We start from the raw sequence: 15,651 nt of genomic DNA, 5'->3' as shown, positions 1-15,651 counted from the left end.
TCACTTGACGTCCAGGACCGTCACTGTGATTTAAGTCACTCATACGCACAGGGTATAGTCACATGTGATCACAGGACTGTCTCCATGCAAAAGAGGAAGTTGCCATGTCAATATTAAATGAGTCCCTCCCCTGGCTCAGTACTTACCAAAGCAAAATGGAGTTTTTGGTTTCTGTTTTGGGGTAGCTATGCTCACCTAAATCAAATAAGAAATAAAAGAAACATGAATATGTGTCTTACAATGTTGAAGATTTCTTATTGTGAAATTTCTCATACATAAAGAGTACATTAAACATATGTCTACATTTTTAAAAAATAATAATTAAATGAAAACCCTGTACTCATCATCCAGATTAAGAAACAGGCATTATCAGTCCTATTTCTTAGAAGCCCTGTGTGCCCCTCCCTGACAGAATCCCCACCGTCAGAGATAACCATTATCTTGAGGTCTGTTCATCTTTACAAAAAGACTTTTGTTTATTATTTATTTATTTATTTATTTAGAGATAGGGTCTCACTCTGTCACCCAGGCTGGAGTACAGTGGTGCAATCATAGCTCACTGCAGCCTCCAACTCCTGGGCTCAAGTGATCCTCCAGCCTCCACCTCCTGGCTAATTTTTTTTTAAATGCCCCTATGCCTGACTAGTTTTTTTTTTAAAAGAAAAATATTTGCAGAAACAGGGTCTTGCTATGTTGCCCAGGCTGGTCTCAAACTCCTGGGCTCAAGCAATCCTCCCGCCTCAGCCTCCCAAAGTGTTAGGATTACAGGTATGAGCCACTGCACCCAGCTCAAAAAGACTTTTAAAAGCCACTAAGTCCTGACGAAAACCTATCCTGGCCTCATTCACACTAGCAAGATTCCCCTCCTCCCCTCCTCTTTCAACCGCCAACCCTCTCCCTAAATCGTTCTCCAAGCTGAAGGCAATATTGCTACAAATGCATGGATTCCAATCAGAACGCTCAGAGAGATGAAGCAGCAGGCTGCTCGCTGCCCTCAGACACACAGAACAATTGCCTTTACATCTGCCCTGATGGCCTAACCATGAAAATAAGCACCTTCCAGGTGCCCAGAGAGGGGCTGATGGAATCGGAGAACATGCCTATACATCTCAGGGAAGGGCAAGAAACAGAGGAGGTATTTCTATACCTCCTGTTGCCGTATTTCATCTTGCTCTGGCAATCCTACCCCTGGCATGTACACTCCTGAGTATCTGCATATGTGAACTCACATCATTCAGGGTCAAACAAAAGAAAAAAGAAAGCAACTCATATTCCACCACATGCCCACAAAGATTAGGGACAATCCTTGATGGAGGCTGAGCCTCCCTGGAGCGAGCCTCCACCACTGAGCCTCTAAAGAGACAGTCACCTTCCCACGGGTCCTAGGCCGGGGACTATTCACATGATGTCACAGTCCTCCCCTGAATACCATTCTCTCCATCCCTCTCCAGCCAAGGGTATTCTTCGACATGTCCTCCACCTAGGGGATCCAGGAGTGGTTCCCACTTTATTTTATTTGTTTGTGGGGGTTTTTTGGGTTTTCTTTCTTTGAGACAGGAAGCTGGAGGATCACTTGAGCCCAGAATGAGACCCTATCTCATTCTGTCACCCAGGCTGGAGTGCAGTGGCGCAATCACAGCTCACTGCAGCCTCGACTTCTCAGACTGAAGTGATCCTTCCACCTCACCCTCCTGAGTAGCTAGACTACAGGTGTGTACCACCACACCCAGCTAATTTTTCTATTTTTTTTAGAGATGGGGTCTCGCTATGTTGTCAAGGCTGGTCTCAACCTCCTGGCCTCAAGTGATCCTCCTGCCTCAGCCTCACAAAGTGCTGGGATTTTAGGCATGAGCCACCGCAACCAGCTGGCTGCTACTTTAATGGGCAGCGTATCTGAAGCCAGGTGCTAAAGAAAAAGTCCTGAATTGAAATTGAAGTATCTTCCTGGCTGACAGCAGTTGGGGTCTAACAATGACTGACTCACCAGTCTGTCTAGGTTCTTACTCTTGGCTCTAAGTTCTTGCTATACACCTGCCTAGATTCCTTAACCAAAATTAATATTGCCCCAAATAAATGGGAACTGAGGTGGCACCTTATAAAAGATCAAAAGAAGGTCAGGCAGAGACAGAGAGTCTCAAATGACAGGTGTTCCAACTGAATGACCTCCATTTCCTGTTCTATCAAATAAGGGATCATAATATCATGTTCTCATAGGGTTATCATGAGGGTTAAATATGATAGTGCAGGTAAGACAGTCATTCTTCCACACAGAATCTGCTCAACCCAGGAGGGATTATTTATAGCTTTTGATACCTCATTTCCTTTAAAGCCTCACTCCACACATCAACACAGGCAGTGTCCCGCCTGGAACTACGGGCAAAATGCTGAGGGTCCATGAGTTTCTCTGGGCCTGCAAAACTGTATGAAACCTGAAAAAATTGCCTGGCCTCCTACATACAAAGTGAAGATGCTGTATCTGGTGTTAATAAATATTTAATTGAATGCCTACATAACATTACATCAACCTCCCTGACAAGTATTTAAATGCGTACAAGATGTTACATCAAGTAAACGTCATTAATTTTTCAATGAAACATTAAAAAATTTTTCATTTGAAAATAATTGGTACCGGGCCGGGCACAGTGGCTCACGCCTGTAATCCCAGTACTTTGGGAGGCCACAGCCAGGGGATCACTTGAGGTAAGGAGTTCGAGACCAGCCTGACTAACATGGTGAAACCCTGTCTCTACTAAAAATACAAAATTAGCCGGGTGTGGTGGCACATGCCTGTAATCCCAGCTACTTGGGAGGCCGAGGCAGGAGAATCGCTTGAACCCGGGAGATGGAGGTTGCAGTGAGCTGAGATCCCGCCATTGCACTCCAGCCTTGGTGACAGAGCGAGACTCTGTCTTTAAAAAAAAAAAAAAAAAAGATACCTTAGATTTTCTTAGCTCACAAGAATCCTTTTGTGCGTGTGCAAGATGATTGCCCAGAAATTAGAGCCAGTTACAAATTGGATGAGTTACTCAGAGCCAAATCATTCCAAAAGTAAAATGATTAAAATCCTTTCAAATATTATATATATATATAATAGCCAATTATATTTAATAAAGGATGTACATTTTGAGATGTGAGGTGAAAGCCACAGAGCCTACGAAAAACCTAAAAAAATGATGATTTGAGCAAAGGTAAACCCGCTTATCCCAAGTTCGGACACAGAGGATCCAAATTCAGCTGTGTGTCAACTCACAGTAAGAGGACGCTGGTGGCTCCATAATACAATAGTCCAGGCCCCTAGACATCTTGCTTCCTGGGTTTCTGACCCACTCCCCCATTCAATCTGGACCACGGCATAGACTTCTGTCCTGCTTACACCTGAGTGTTGATCTGTCAGTCACTCATTTTCTTGCTTTGGCCCTCAGCGTCCACATTCCTGCAGTCCTCTGGTCCATAACTCCTGGTTGTTCTGCCCCTGATCTCTGCATAATCCTGACCACAGCAGAACTGTGTTTGGCCATCCCAGCCCTCAGAACCCACCAATCTCATCCTCCCCTTCTACTTCCAGCTTTATTTATTTATTTATTTATTTATTTATTTATTTATTTGAGACAGAGTCTTGCTCTGTCACCCAGGCTGGAGTGCAATGGCGCGATCTCGGCTCACTACAACCTCCGCCCCCCAGGTTCAAGCAATTCTCCTGCCTCAGCCTCCCAAGTAGCTGGGATTACAGGCACGCACCACCACACCTGGCTAATGTTTTATATTTTTAGTACAGATGGGGTTTCGCCATGTTGGCCAGGCTGGTCTGGAACTCCTGACCTTAGGTGATCCACCCACCTCGGTCTCCCAAAGTGCTGGGATTATAGGCGTGAGCCACCACGCCTGGCCCTTTTTTTTTTTTTTTTTAAGAGATAAGGTCTCACTCTGTCTCAGGCTGGAGTGCGGAGGTGCAATCATGGCTTAGTCAGCCTCAAACTCCTGGGCTCCAGCGATCCTCCCAACTCAGCCTCCCAAGTAGCTGGGACTACAGACACTCACCACCATGCTCAGCTAAATTTTATTTTTTAAATTTTTTTTGTAGAGACAGGGTCTCGCTATGTTACTGAAACTGGTCTTGAACTCCTGGCCTCAAGCGATCCTCCCACCTCAGACTCCCAAAGTGCTGGGATTACAGGCATGAGCCACTATGCCCAACCTACTTCCAGCTTTAGAATGACATTGAAAAGCTGGGCACTCCAAGACCCTTTCTGGCTTATTAGGAGAACTGCCTTTTCTCTGAAAAACTCCTATTTGTCACTGACTAGAGAGAGCACCACAGGCGGACAGTTTTCATTCTGTTTGGGTAACAAATGTTCGTTTTGACCACAACTGATTAGCCAGCCTGTGCTGTGAGAATGCTACCCATGTGCTTATTATGGGAACTGGAGCCTTCAAAGAGACGGTCTGGCTTTGGGTTTGTTTGTTTGCTTTCCTCTGTTTATCCAGTTTTGGTCAGGAGGCATGTGAGAGTGCACGCGTGAGTGCATGCGTGTACAACCATCATTGGCCTCATGCCTAATGGCTTACCATGGAAGGGCGATTCGGCAAACCAACTCATTGCTGAATTAACAGGATCGGTTCTGGTTCTGCCCTGATTGGCTCACTGCAAGGGTAAGACCCTCAATGTCTTTGATCAGCTTTACAATAGGTGAAGCCAGAGTAAAAACACTATTCTCTTTTGCCACAGAGTGGCAAAAGAGGACAATGAAATGATTTCTACTTGTTGCTGAGTCCCACGGAAAGAAAGGCCAAGATGGGGCCGGGTGCAGTGGCTCCCACCTATAATCCCAGCACTTTGGGAGGCCGAGGCAGGCGGATCGCCTGAGGTCAGGAGTTCGAGACCAGCCTGGTCAACATGGTGAAACCCCGTCTCTACTAAAAATACAAAAATTAGCCAGGCATGGTGGTACACACCTGTAATCCCAGCTACTCAGGAGGCTGAGGCAGGACAATCGCTTGAACCCAGGAGGCAAAGGTTGAAGTGAGGCGAGATTGCACCATTGCACTCCAGCCTGGGTGACAGAGCAAGACTTTGTCTCAAATTAAAAAAAAAAAGAAAAAGAAAAAGAAAGGCCAAGAAGGAAATCTAACTTATCATGGAGACGTGGTGGCTTCGCCTCCTCTCATGAAGAGGCGTGGCTGCAGGCGGGTGAGGTCACCCGACCGTCTGACTCCAGTGAGGCCACCAAAGTGCAGCCATCCACACAGCCGAGGTGGCCACAGCTGAGGCGCTACCCAGCAGTGGTTGACTGGTGGGTCCTGTGAACACCCCAGCAGCGAGCAGAGGTCAGGGATGTGAGCAGGGAGTGGGCACAGGTCCCCCGTAGAGTGACGCAGACAGGGCTGCTCCACAGCTCAACAGACTCTCAGGAACTTGCGCTTATCAGATCAAACGCAGACCACAGGAGCTGCAAGCTCGTCAGCGGCCAGGCACGGCTAGGGCCAGCCCCACCCTGTCTGCCCATGGCCGGAAGAGGAGCTGGGGCCCCTCTGGCAGAAGCAGTGGCAGCAAAACAAGGTCTCCTAGCTCTGCTGCGGCCTCTGCCCTGGTATCTGGGGGTGACCTTGCCCCACAAGGTGGCATCAGGATCAGGGGAATAGCAGCCACCTACATGGGATGGGGGTCTCTGGACCAGCTTCAGGAGGTCAATGGGCTCCCTGAAATTATAGGCAAAAGCAGGGTGTGTCTGTACACCTATGCATTTACCTGGAGAAGGCATCCTTGCATTTCATCAGTCTCAAAAAAGGATCCATGAGCCCCTACAAGTTCTTTCTGAGAGGTGGCTGAAAGCAAGGCCCTGACAACTGGGACACAGCTGGGGGTGGGACAGTGGGGTTGGCTGTGCAGTCGGCGGGTGGAGGCAGGGGTCAAAGTGCAGCTTTAATTATTTTCTAGTTTGCTAAGAACTGGTTCTGTTGCCATTGATGCTCTGGATGACATCCAATCATCACTTTCATCTCTGTCTCTCCAAAGGGCCAGGGCCACACGCCCGTCCTCATCTTCCCATCACTGGCCCTCAGCAGACAGCAGAGAAGCACACACCCTGAACAGCCAGCCCACACGCAGCCCTCTGGCCAGGCCACCTGACACGGTGGCAAGCGCCCTCCTCCAAGAAGGAATACCTAAGAGTTAACAAATAATGACCTGGAATGCTGAGCTGGAGTCCAGCGCCTCTGAGGCTAAATGTCATTCTGGGAAAACCCCCTGCTTTCTGGCAGGGAGTCAGGCAGGAGTTAAAGGCTCTGAGCTCTGTGTAACCCGACCCAGTGGCAGCTGTGGGTTTTGCAAAATGCCCATCCAGCCCTGCCTTTCTCGGGAAGGGGCTAAACGGCAGGTCACCCTTTCTAAATGAGGCAGCCTCCAAGGCTGAGAACTCTAAAACCCTCATCTGAGCTGCAATTATAAATCATGATTCAGCAGGAGACTGAATTCATTCTTCCCCAACCAAAAAAAAAAAAAAAAAAAGGCTTCCCAAACCCTCTCACACAGGAGAGGGTTTCAGTTTTCCTTTATTACTGCGAGGTTCTCTGCTCCTCTGCTCTCAATTCTCCATCTCCGACCCTCCTGGAGAAACGACCTCAGGAGCTCTCAGCAAGATGAGGACAAGCCAGGGAGGGCGGGCAGGCCTGGGCCTCTGGCTGCTCTGGCCCGGGGAGGCAGCCACATTTCTCACCACAAGGCATGCACAAATTGCCGGCAGCTGTGCTAGCAAGGCTGGACTTGAAAAGGCCCTTCCCCCTTCCCTGAGGTCATTCTCTCCCTCTTTAATCCGCCCTGACACTGCCCTGCATCTTGTGCCTTTGTACTAGGCTGTGTCTGCCAGACTCTGCCTGCACACCACAGGCACAGGGGCGGGCTGCCCCTCCAGCCAAGGGTGGCCTCTCCTCCAGAGTCCCCCAGTCCCCTTCAGGTTCATCTCCTGACCAGCCAGGGTACAAGACTCCCAAAGCTTGTTACAAGATGGAGCCGGTAGACCCTTGGCTCAGGGGCCCCCAGGCCTCCAGCCCCTGAGGATGAAAGGGGACGCGCAGGGCAGAAGAGGCTCCCAAGAGGCCTGCAGTGAGGGTGTGTGGGGAGCACAGGACTTCCGAAACCTCAGTGCTGGCGGGGTGCCACCTGGCTCTCCTCACTGTACAGAGAGTTCCTCTTTCTGGGGAGGCTCTAAATCTCCCGGCCTTTTTATCACCGCTGCATCATGGGTCAGCAGTGGTGCCTGCTCCAGGGAGCGGCTGCTAATAGAAGCTGAATTCAGCAGTTACATGTGGGCACCGTTAACCAGTCCCCACCCCAGCTCTCAGCACAAGAGAGGGCCTGCTCCGGCCCCTTCTGTACAAATGGGACAGGGGGTGGCCTCGCAGCCACCTGCCCCAACCCCCAGCAGTTATCTAGCTGCTGAATGTCTTCTTGGTAATCTGAGTGGCTTCTCAGGGCCTTCTTAGCCTTCCCTCCACAGTAATCCTGTCCAGGTGAATGGTAAAAAATCCAGTGAAGCCCCAATATTTTTTGTTTGACTGTACCCTTTGAGAGAATCCTTCACAGTTGCTGGATTTTGGGTGATTGTTTTCGTGTTCCCTTTCGTCCCAATTACAAAAAAAGGTCATGGATCATGTCCTCCCCCTACCCCAGCTCCACCACCACATAACACCTCCTGTGCAGGAGCTGGGAGCATTATGGATTGATGTGTTCAAGGAGTAAGAGGCTGTAGGTCCACCCTCCAACAACTTGGAACCACATACCTCTACAGCCACCCATTAGCAGCTAAGCCTCCACAGGCAGTGTGTGGGTTCAGGGGAGCATTTCAACACCATGCAACGTCCCTAAATACTAATGCCCAAAGGACTGGACACTTCCCCTTGCTTAGAAACCAGATCGACTTACAGAGCATGAATTCCCAGAGTTCCAGGTCAACATTACCTTCGAGATGTAGGTCAGTTGCAAAGCTCCAACAGCTCCTGCCCCCATTGCCAGATTCTGAAAGACACATAGTTTTCATTTTAAGAAGGCTGTGGAAACAGCACCAAGAGACAGAAGACCAAGATTCTAGCTCTGTTTATGCCACTTTCCTGGCAACACTGAGCAAGTTACTCAACCATTCTTTAACTTGCATTCCTCACCTGTGAAACAGTGATGATAATTCCTGGATAATGATTCAGGATTCCTGATAGAAACCTGTGACATTAACATGACCCCCAAGCCTTATCTATTATAAAGAAATATTCTAGTACAGTGGTAAAAGTGTGTGCTCAGGCTGGGCATACTGGTTCATGCCTGTAATCCCAGTACTTTGGAAAGCCAAGGTGGGAAGATCACTTGAGGCCAGGAGTTTGCGACCAGCCTGGATAACATATCAAGACCCCATCTCTACAAAAATTTTAAAAATTAGCTGGGTATGGAGGCTCACACTTGCAGTCCCACCTCCATGGAAGGCTGAGTTGGGAGGACTGCTGGAGCCCAAGAGATAGAGGCTGCAGTAAGCTGTGTTCATGCCACTGCACAACACAGCAAGACCCTATCTCTTAAAAAAAAAAAAAAAAAGTGTAAGCTCCACTGTGAACAGGTTCCTTAACCACCGATCCTTAGTTTTTCCTTCTGTAAAATAGGGATAATAGCATCTACCTCATAAGAAAGCTGTAAAAATGAGTTAATACATTTAAGAAGGCCAGGCACAGTGGCTCACGTCTGTAATCCCAGCACTTTGGAAGGCTGAGGCGGGAGGATCACCTCAAGTCAGGAGTTCGAGACCAGCCTGGACAACATGGCAAAACCCCATCTCTACTAAAAATATAGAGCCGGGCTTGGTGGCTCGCACTTGTAGTCCCACCTACTTGGGAAGCTGAGGCAGGAGAATCGCTTGAACCTGGGAGGTGAAGGTTGCAGTGAGCCAAGATCTCACCACTGCACTCCAGCCTGGGTGGCAGAGCGAGACTCCATCCCCCAAAAATAAAAAATAAATAAATACATTTAAGAGCACTTGGAATTGTCCCTGGTATGTAGAAGACTCTCAGCAAGTGTGAGCTGTTATAGTTTTTGTGAGTGCCCTGAGATCTCACTGACTCTGTCCTGTTTTATGCCAGTTCAATTTTTTTTTATAATACATAGGATACAAACTCACGCAATATAGAAATAAAAATATATATATACATCTGTTCAGCCCATCTCATAGGGCTGTTATGAGTAGCAAAGGAAAGATGTCTGTACAGTATAAAACATGAAGTGAATGCACTATCACGACAGCAGGAGACTCACAGGCACCAGGTCTGGCACTGTGCTCTACCCTGGCACACCATCTTTGGCTTTCTAATGTCCCCACTGGCAGGGATGAAGCAGTGAAAACCCAGGGCAGTCCCATGCCAGAGTCACGGTCAAGGTTAGAAATCACAGCCCTGGGGCTTCGAATGCAGACCATTCCCCTATAAATCTGAGACTCTGTCCATAGCTCCTGCTGACCTCTTAAATTGTTGCCAAAAGCCTCCAAGAAAAATCTCTGGAAGAGAGAGACTCCGTCTCAAAAAAGAAAAAAAGAATCTCTGAAGCCCCCATTACCTGGGGTCCTCTCAAAGCAATAAAAGGAGATGAATCTCGGATAAAGGAATTTAGGAAATTTACCTAAGAATTATCAGTGAAATGATCTATCAGGAGACAGCCTTAAGAAGTGTCCTGCTGGACCAGGCGTGGTGGCTCACACCTGTAATCTCAGCACTTTGGGAGGCTGGGACTGCTTGAGACCAGGACTCTGAGACCACCCTGGCCAACATAGTGAAACGCCATCTCTATAAAAACATTATATATATATATTTTTTCTTCTTCTTCTTCTTCTTCTTCTTCTTCTTCTTCTTCTTCTTCTTCTACCTCTTCTTCTTTTTCTTTTCTGTAAATGTCTCCTCAGGGTGTTAGGGAAGAGTCCTTCTAACCCCACCTATCTAAATTAACATACATCGCTTGAAGCAAATTCAAGCAAGAAAATGGACGGGGATAATACCACTAAAAAAGGTATTCTCAGAACCCAAGAATCTTAGAGTGGGGGACCTAGAAAAGACTGCACTCACGTTCTTCCCTTTGCGAACGAGGCAGTAAGCTAAGGAGCTGCCTCTTACAGCCAGATTCGTATGTGAACTGTGGATAATCTGATTTACACTTCTATTTACACATTTTTTTCCAACCACATAGCGACTGCTTTTTTTTCTTTCTTTTTTTTTTTTTTTTTTTTTTTTTTTTTTTTTTTTTTTTTAGGAAACCTCTATTGGGTAGGAAGAGACAGGCCTTATAGCCCTTAAATCAGAGTCCACATAGGAGCCCCAGATCCCAAAAGGCATGAGTGACAGACACTGCCTTAGAGGGGAATGAGAACCGCTCTGGGCAAAGACACCGTGCTGCCCAAGGTCAGACTTACAGAGGGAGACCAACGGGCTCCAGGGACACAGGAACTGCAGGACTCTGCTGAGGACTAAGGGTCCACCACCCCTGACCCCATTTTGCAGTTTAGGAAAGTGGGCTTGTGAGTGAGGGGATTTGTCCAAGGTCACATAATTGGTGGCAGAGCCTAAACCAAAGCTGACTTTCAATGCAGTGCCCTGGAAGTGGCATGGGGTAATTTTAAAAGCTTGAGCTGTTGGAATTCTAGCTGTGACATTAGCTCTGTAACCACAGGCAAGTCTCTTTACCTATAAAACAGAGATGCTAAACCCTGTTTCATAGGGTGGTGGGGAGAATTCCATGGAAAGACACGAGAGGGCCCACCCCCTCCTATTGGAGTCCCGATCCCCCTCCCACAGCACTAATTACAAGATGCAAATGCCAAATCTCAGGGCCGCTGTTGCACAACACACTCTCCTCACCCCAAACCACAGCCCAGCGGCCTCCGGAGCTCTAGCCTGAATTATGAGTGATGAAGTGGGATTTGGGGAACCATTCGGACGCTAACCCACATGGAAAAACAACTATGAGCTGATCAGGTTTCAACTACTTCATCCCCTCTGCCCCTCGAGGGCTGCTCCACCCTCTGTCCCGGCCTCCCTGGCAGCTCTCCCTGTTCAGAGAGAAAGATGCCGCAGCCACTCTCCAGGCCCAGGGACCCCAGGGGTAAGGGCAGGGGTCCTCACCCCTTCACCCACACCCCACCCACGGTCTGCTCCTGGGCTCAACTGTACGTCCTCTCCACCAGGAGAAGCCAGGAAAATATGACACGTATCTGATGCTGCCTTCCTCCCTCCCACCTTCCTCCCCATCCAGGGGAAATGGGAGACATGGGAGAAAACAGCCCCAGGATCCCTGAGGCTTGATCCAAAGTGACGCTCAGGGTCCACTCCAGTGACTGGACCTAGAAGATGAACGGTGACAGCTGACTGCCAGGGTGACACATCGGCAGCCCTAGGAAGGTGCTTTCTGATCAAGGAAGACAGAGTGGGGATGCCTGAGCTGAGGGCCTGGTTAGCCAGGTGTCGGGGCAGGAAGGCCAAGAAACAGCACCTAGGTAGCGGCAAGGGATCAGAGCTGGGGAGGGGAGCCCACCCAAGCTGTCCCCCCTCTTCCCTGGCCATAGCTCAGACTCCTCCAGGAAAAGGACAAACTCAGGACTCTCCTCCCTGAAGCCTGAACCGACTCCAGCCTGCCCTGACCTCCCCTCTCTGTGGATTTAGGCGCACAAATCCTTCTCCAACTTTGGTGCACACCAGAATCTCCTGGAGAGCTTGTTTTAAAAACCCTAAGAATGGCCAGGTGCAGTGGCGCACACCTGTAATCCCAACACCTGGGGAGGCTGAGGTGGGAGGATCGCTTGAGGCCAGGGGTTCGAGAGCAGCCTGGGCAACACAGCAAGACTCTGTCTCTACAAAAAGTAAAATAAAGAAATTAGCTGGGTGTGGTGGTGCACATTTGTAGTCCCAGGTATGTGGGAAGCTGAGGTGGGAAGATCACTTGAGCCCAGGAGTTCGAGGCTGCAGTGAGCTATGATCGTGTCACTGCACTCCAGCCTAAGTAACAGGGCGAGGCCCTGACTCTATTTATTAAAAAGAAAAAAGAGATTTTTAAAAAAGCCCGCGCTCAAGCTTCCCCCCACCAGAACACTGAATGAGAATTAAATGGAATGTGGTCAGAACATGGACATTTTTAAAATGCTCCCACGCGATCCCTGAACAGGCCCAAGTTTAAGAACAGCTGGTCAACAGGACAAAATCTAGCCTTGGACTCTGTTCTCGGAGTATGTTTTTCTGAGAGTTTAGGTCTCTTCCTACTGGACGGAAGCACACGAAGGTCATGAGTAGGATCTTACTGCTTTACAGAGGGGACTCCTTAATTTTTAAATGAAAACAATATTTGCATGATGGTGAAGTTCCCAACCAGTCCATACAAGCCCACTGAGTTCATAAAGTACTGGAAGACCAATGCAGCTCGGCCCACCACCGGCAAACAACGTTTTCTCGTGACATCTCCCAGGTTCCAACTTGGGGGTCACTTCAGTTTGCAGCTCCCAAGACCTAGGCAAGGCCTCTGTGGGACAGGAATCAGGATCGGGTAGAAGAGGCAGGAAAGGACTGAACCCCAATGAAAAGGAGGTGGAAAATGTAGGGGCAGAGTTGAGGAATGGGCCATAGGGAGAGGGACTGGAAGCGTCGAGATGAAGGTGTCTGAGCAGATACAAAGTGGAGCCGGTGGGTGGTGGGAATGAAGTTCTGGAAGGCTGCTTCTGTGAATCACCTCGGGAGGTATCTTTTATTTATGTATTTATTTATTTTGAGATGACTCCGTTGCCCAGGCTGGATATGCAGCAGCATGATCTCGGCTCACTGCAACCTCCACCTCCCGGGTTCAAGCAATTCTCGTGCCTCAGCCTCCTGAGTAGCTGGGATTACAGACATGCACCACCACACCCGGCTAATTTCTGTATTTTTAGTAGAGATGGGGTTTCACCATATTGGCCAGGCTGATCTCAAACTCCTGACATCAGGTGATCCGCCCGCCCTGGCCTCCCAAAGTACTGGAATTACAGGCATGGGCCACCATGTCTCCTGGCCACCTCGGGAGATTTCTAAACAAACTAAGACGTATGCTTCATTCTCAGGGTTTGAACTCGTCTGGGATACCCAGGCACCTGCCTGTTTCCAGAGCTCCCAAGGGATTCCATGTGCTTCCAGGTTGGAGGTCATGGCTGTAGGCACCAGCTGGTCCTGCTGAGTCTGCCCTAGAGACACAGCAGCTGGTGAGAGAAAAGGCTACGCCAGCCAGCAGCCCACAGAGTCACCCTGGCTGCTGCACCAGCAGCCAACAGAGAGGAAGGAGGAAAGGTAGGAGAGAGAGAGGAAGAGGGAATGGAGATTCCCGTGTCATGCCGTGTCATGCCGTGCCATGCTGTGCCATGCCATGCCGTGGGGTGCCGTGCCTCGCTGGCAGCGATCCCATGAGACGAAGTCTACAAGTCAGGAGTGGTCTGTACATTTGTTGGACTTCTAAATTTTGTGGAACCACATAGGGCACAGGGCAGGTTCCTGTTAAAAGATAGGTGGTTTTAGGCTGAGCGTGGTGGCTCACGCCTGTAATCCCAGCACTTTGGGAGGCTGAGGCAGGGGGATCACCTGAGGTCAGGAATTCGAGACCAGCCTGGCCAACATGGTGAAACCCCTTCTCTACTAAAAGTATTAAAAAATTAGCCGGGCATAGTGGCATGCACCTGTAATCCCAGCTACTTGGGAGGCTGAGGCACGAGAATTGCTTGAACCCAGGAGGCGAAGGTTGCAGTGAGCCGAGACTGCGCCACTGCACTCCAGCCCGGGCGACAGAGCCAGACTCCATCTCAAAAACAAATAAATAAATAAATAAAGATAGGTGGTTTTATGCAGACAATGCCAGTACCTTCCTTTTTGCTCAAGAGCTCTTCTGCCACTAAGGTCCTTGAAGGAGCCAGCTCCCCAGGGGGGAAAATATATGGCTTATTCTTCTCCGTCACCAAGGAAGCAGCTGAGGTGCCCATACAGGGATGTGGCACACCTCCCACGTTAATCCTTTTTCTAGCAACAGCAGTATTTCTTGTTGAAGGAGAAATTTTTACCCATGTGACTTCTACTCCCTTCCGCCTCTTCCAGTGAGAGTCACAAAGAACACAGAAATGACCAGAAGACCCAACTATCAATCCATAAACTCACAGCATGTCAGCACTCAAAGGTCCTGTGCATACCTCTTCATTCACTACACATGAGCCCTCTAAGGCTCAACTGGGGGAAGTGACTTCCTTAGGGAGCCAAATGAAGACAGAGCTCAAACTCCTAACATCAATCTGGTGCTTTGGCAAAGTAACAGCCTGAGAAAGAAAGAAGGAAACTAACACATATTTAGAAATTATGATGTGCCAGACATGCTGCTAGGCACCTTCACATGTGGTCGCCTAATCCTAACAATCCCATTTCACAGATGAAGAAACTAAGGATGGGGCAGGTGAAGGAACCTGCCCAAGGTCACACAGGCAGCAAGCAGCGGAGCCAGTATTCAAGCCCAACCCTTCCTGATTCCCAAATCCCATGCACTTTCCTTTAGGCCCTGCCATCTCCCATGAGACATTATCTAAGAGCTGATTATCAATGAAAGGTAAATACAAAAGCAGGACCAGCAGGGTTACACCAAAAGAGGCCCAGTGTCATTGCCCAAGCTGGGCAGGGCAGGAACTTGTCCAACTGGCTCTTGGGTGCCAAACTCCAATAGACCAGAGATTCAGAGCAGAAAGGGGGAAGGAAGGAGAGATGCTGGTGCCATCTGACCTTCTCTTACAGGCCCCTGGGGTGTCCAGCAGACAGTAAAAAGCAGCTAGCAGGAGACAGAGGGAGGGGACGCCCCTGGTAATCCCAGAGCTAGGGCATGAGCTGACATTGCTGTCTGTGAGCTAAAACCATAGCTCAGCCACCAAAAGCCATGGCCATGTAGACTCACAGAAAAGAATGTGCCTGCAGAGGGGGTATAGCTCAGAGTAGACATTTGAATGTAGGAGAACGGAGACAGGACTGGGAAGGAGGAGCATAGCTGCCGCTGCCCCACATTCCAAAGCCCTCACCCTGACATGAGCAACCAAAGCAGGGGAGCCAAGCGAATCCCAGGCACCAGGTGACCTGGGCCGTGGCTCTACCTGCTGCTCTAGGGCCAAACACCTCTCCTCCCCTCTGCCCTGTAGGTCCACTTGCTGATGCTAACGTGGGGACACACTACATGCTGATAGCTACTCTCCCCATTCTCCAGTTCAAAGTGTGTATTTAATCTTTCCCTTCAGGAGAAGCCGATTCTATATCATCCTCTGCTGTGTGGGCTTAATGTTTTTATTCTATTACTTGGATGTCGATTTATTGTTGACAGACACCAGTATCAGCTTTAGACAGGATAAGTTTCATTGTGTGTTAAGTCTTTCAGCCACACCCCCATTCCCTTTATTTCCGTCTTCCAACTCTGGTGACAGAGACTTAAAGACCAGGTCAGGCCGGGCGTGGTGATTCATGCCTGTAATCTCAACACTTTGGGAGGCCAAGGCGGGTGGATCACTTGAGGTCAGGAGTTCAAGACCAACCTGGCCAACATGGTGAAACCCTGTCTCTACTAAAAATACAAACATTAGCTGGGTGTGGTGGCGCACACCTTTA

The 15,651-nt window shown here is 49.1% G+C and overlaps 1 protein-coding gene across 5 annotated transcripts in view; it reads right to left on the bottom strand.

Annotated features, from left to right (window-relative positions):
* PLEKHA2 (pleckstrin homology domain containing A2) overlaps positions 1-15,651 on the bottom strand; it is a 73,186-nt gene that overhangs the window by 29,917 nt on the left and 27,618 nt on the right. For all 5 annotated transcript variants that reach the window (XM_016959368.4, XM_063817043.1, XM_016959369.4 and 2 more), the window contains 2 exons: positions 7,955-8,011; positions 147-195 (listed from right to left, as the gene is read on the bottom strand). In XM_016959368.4, the coding sequence (XP_016814857.1) occupies positions 147-195; positions 7,955-8,011 (106 nt within the window). The remainder of the gene's footprint in view (positions 1-146; positions 196-7,954; positions 8,012-15,651) is intronic.

Source organism: Pan troglodytes, chromosome 7 (assembly GCF_028858775.2).
Source record: "Pan troglodytes isolate AG18354 chromosome 7, NHGRI_mPanTro3-v2.0_pri, whole genome shotgun sequence".
NCBI classification, from domain to species: domain Eukaryota; kingdom Metazoa; phylum Chordata; class Mammalia; order Primates; family Hominidae; genus Pan; species Pan troglodytes.
The sequence above is the reverse complement of the archived record's forward strand: the minus strand, read 5'-3'. Positions and strand labels throughout refer to the sequence as shown.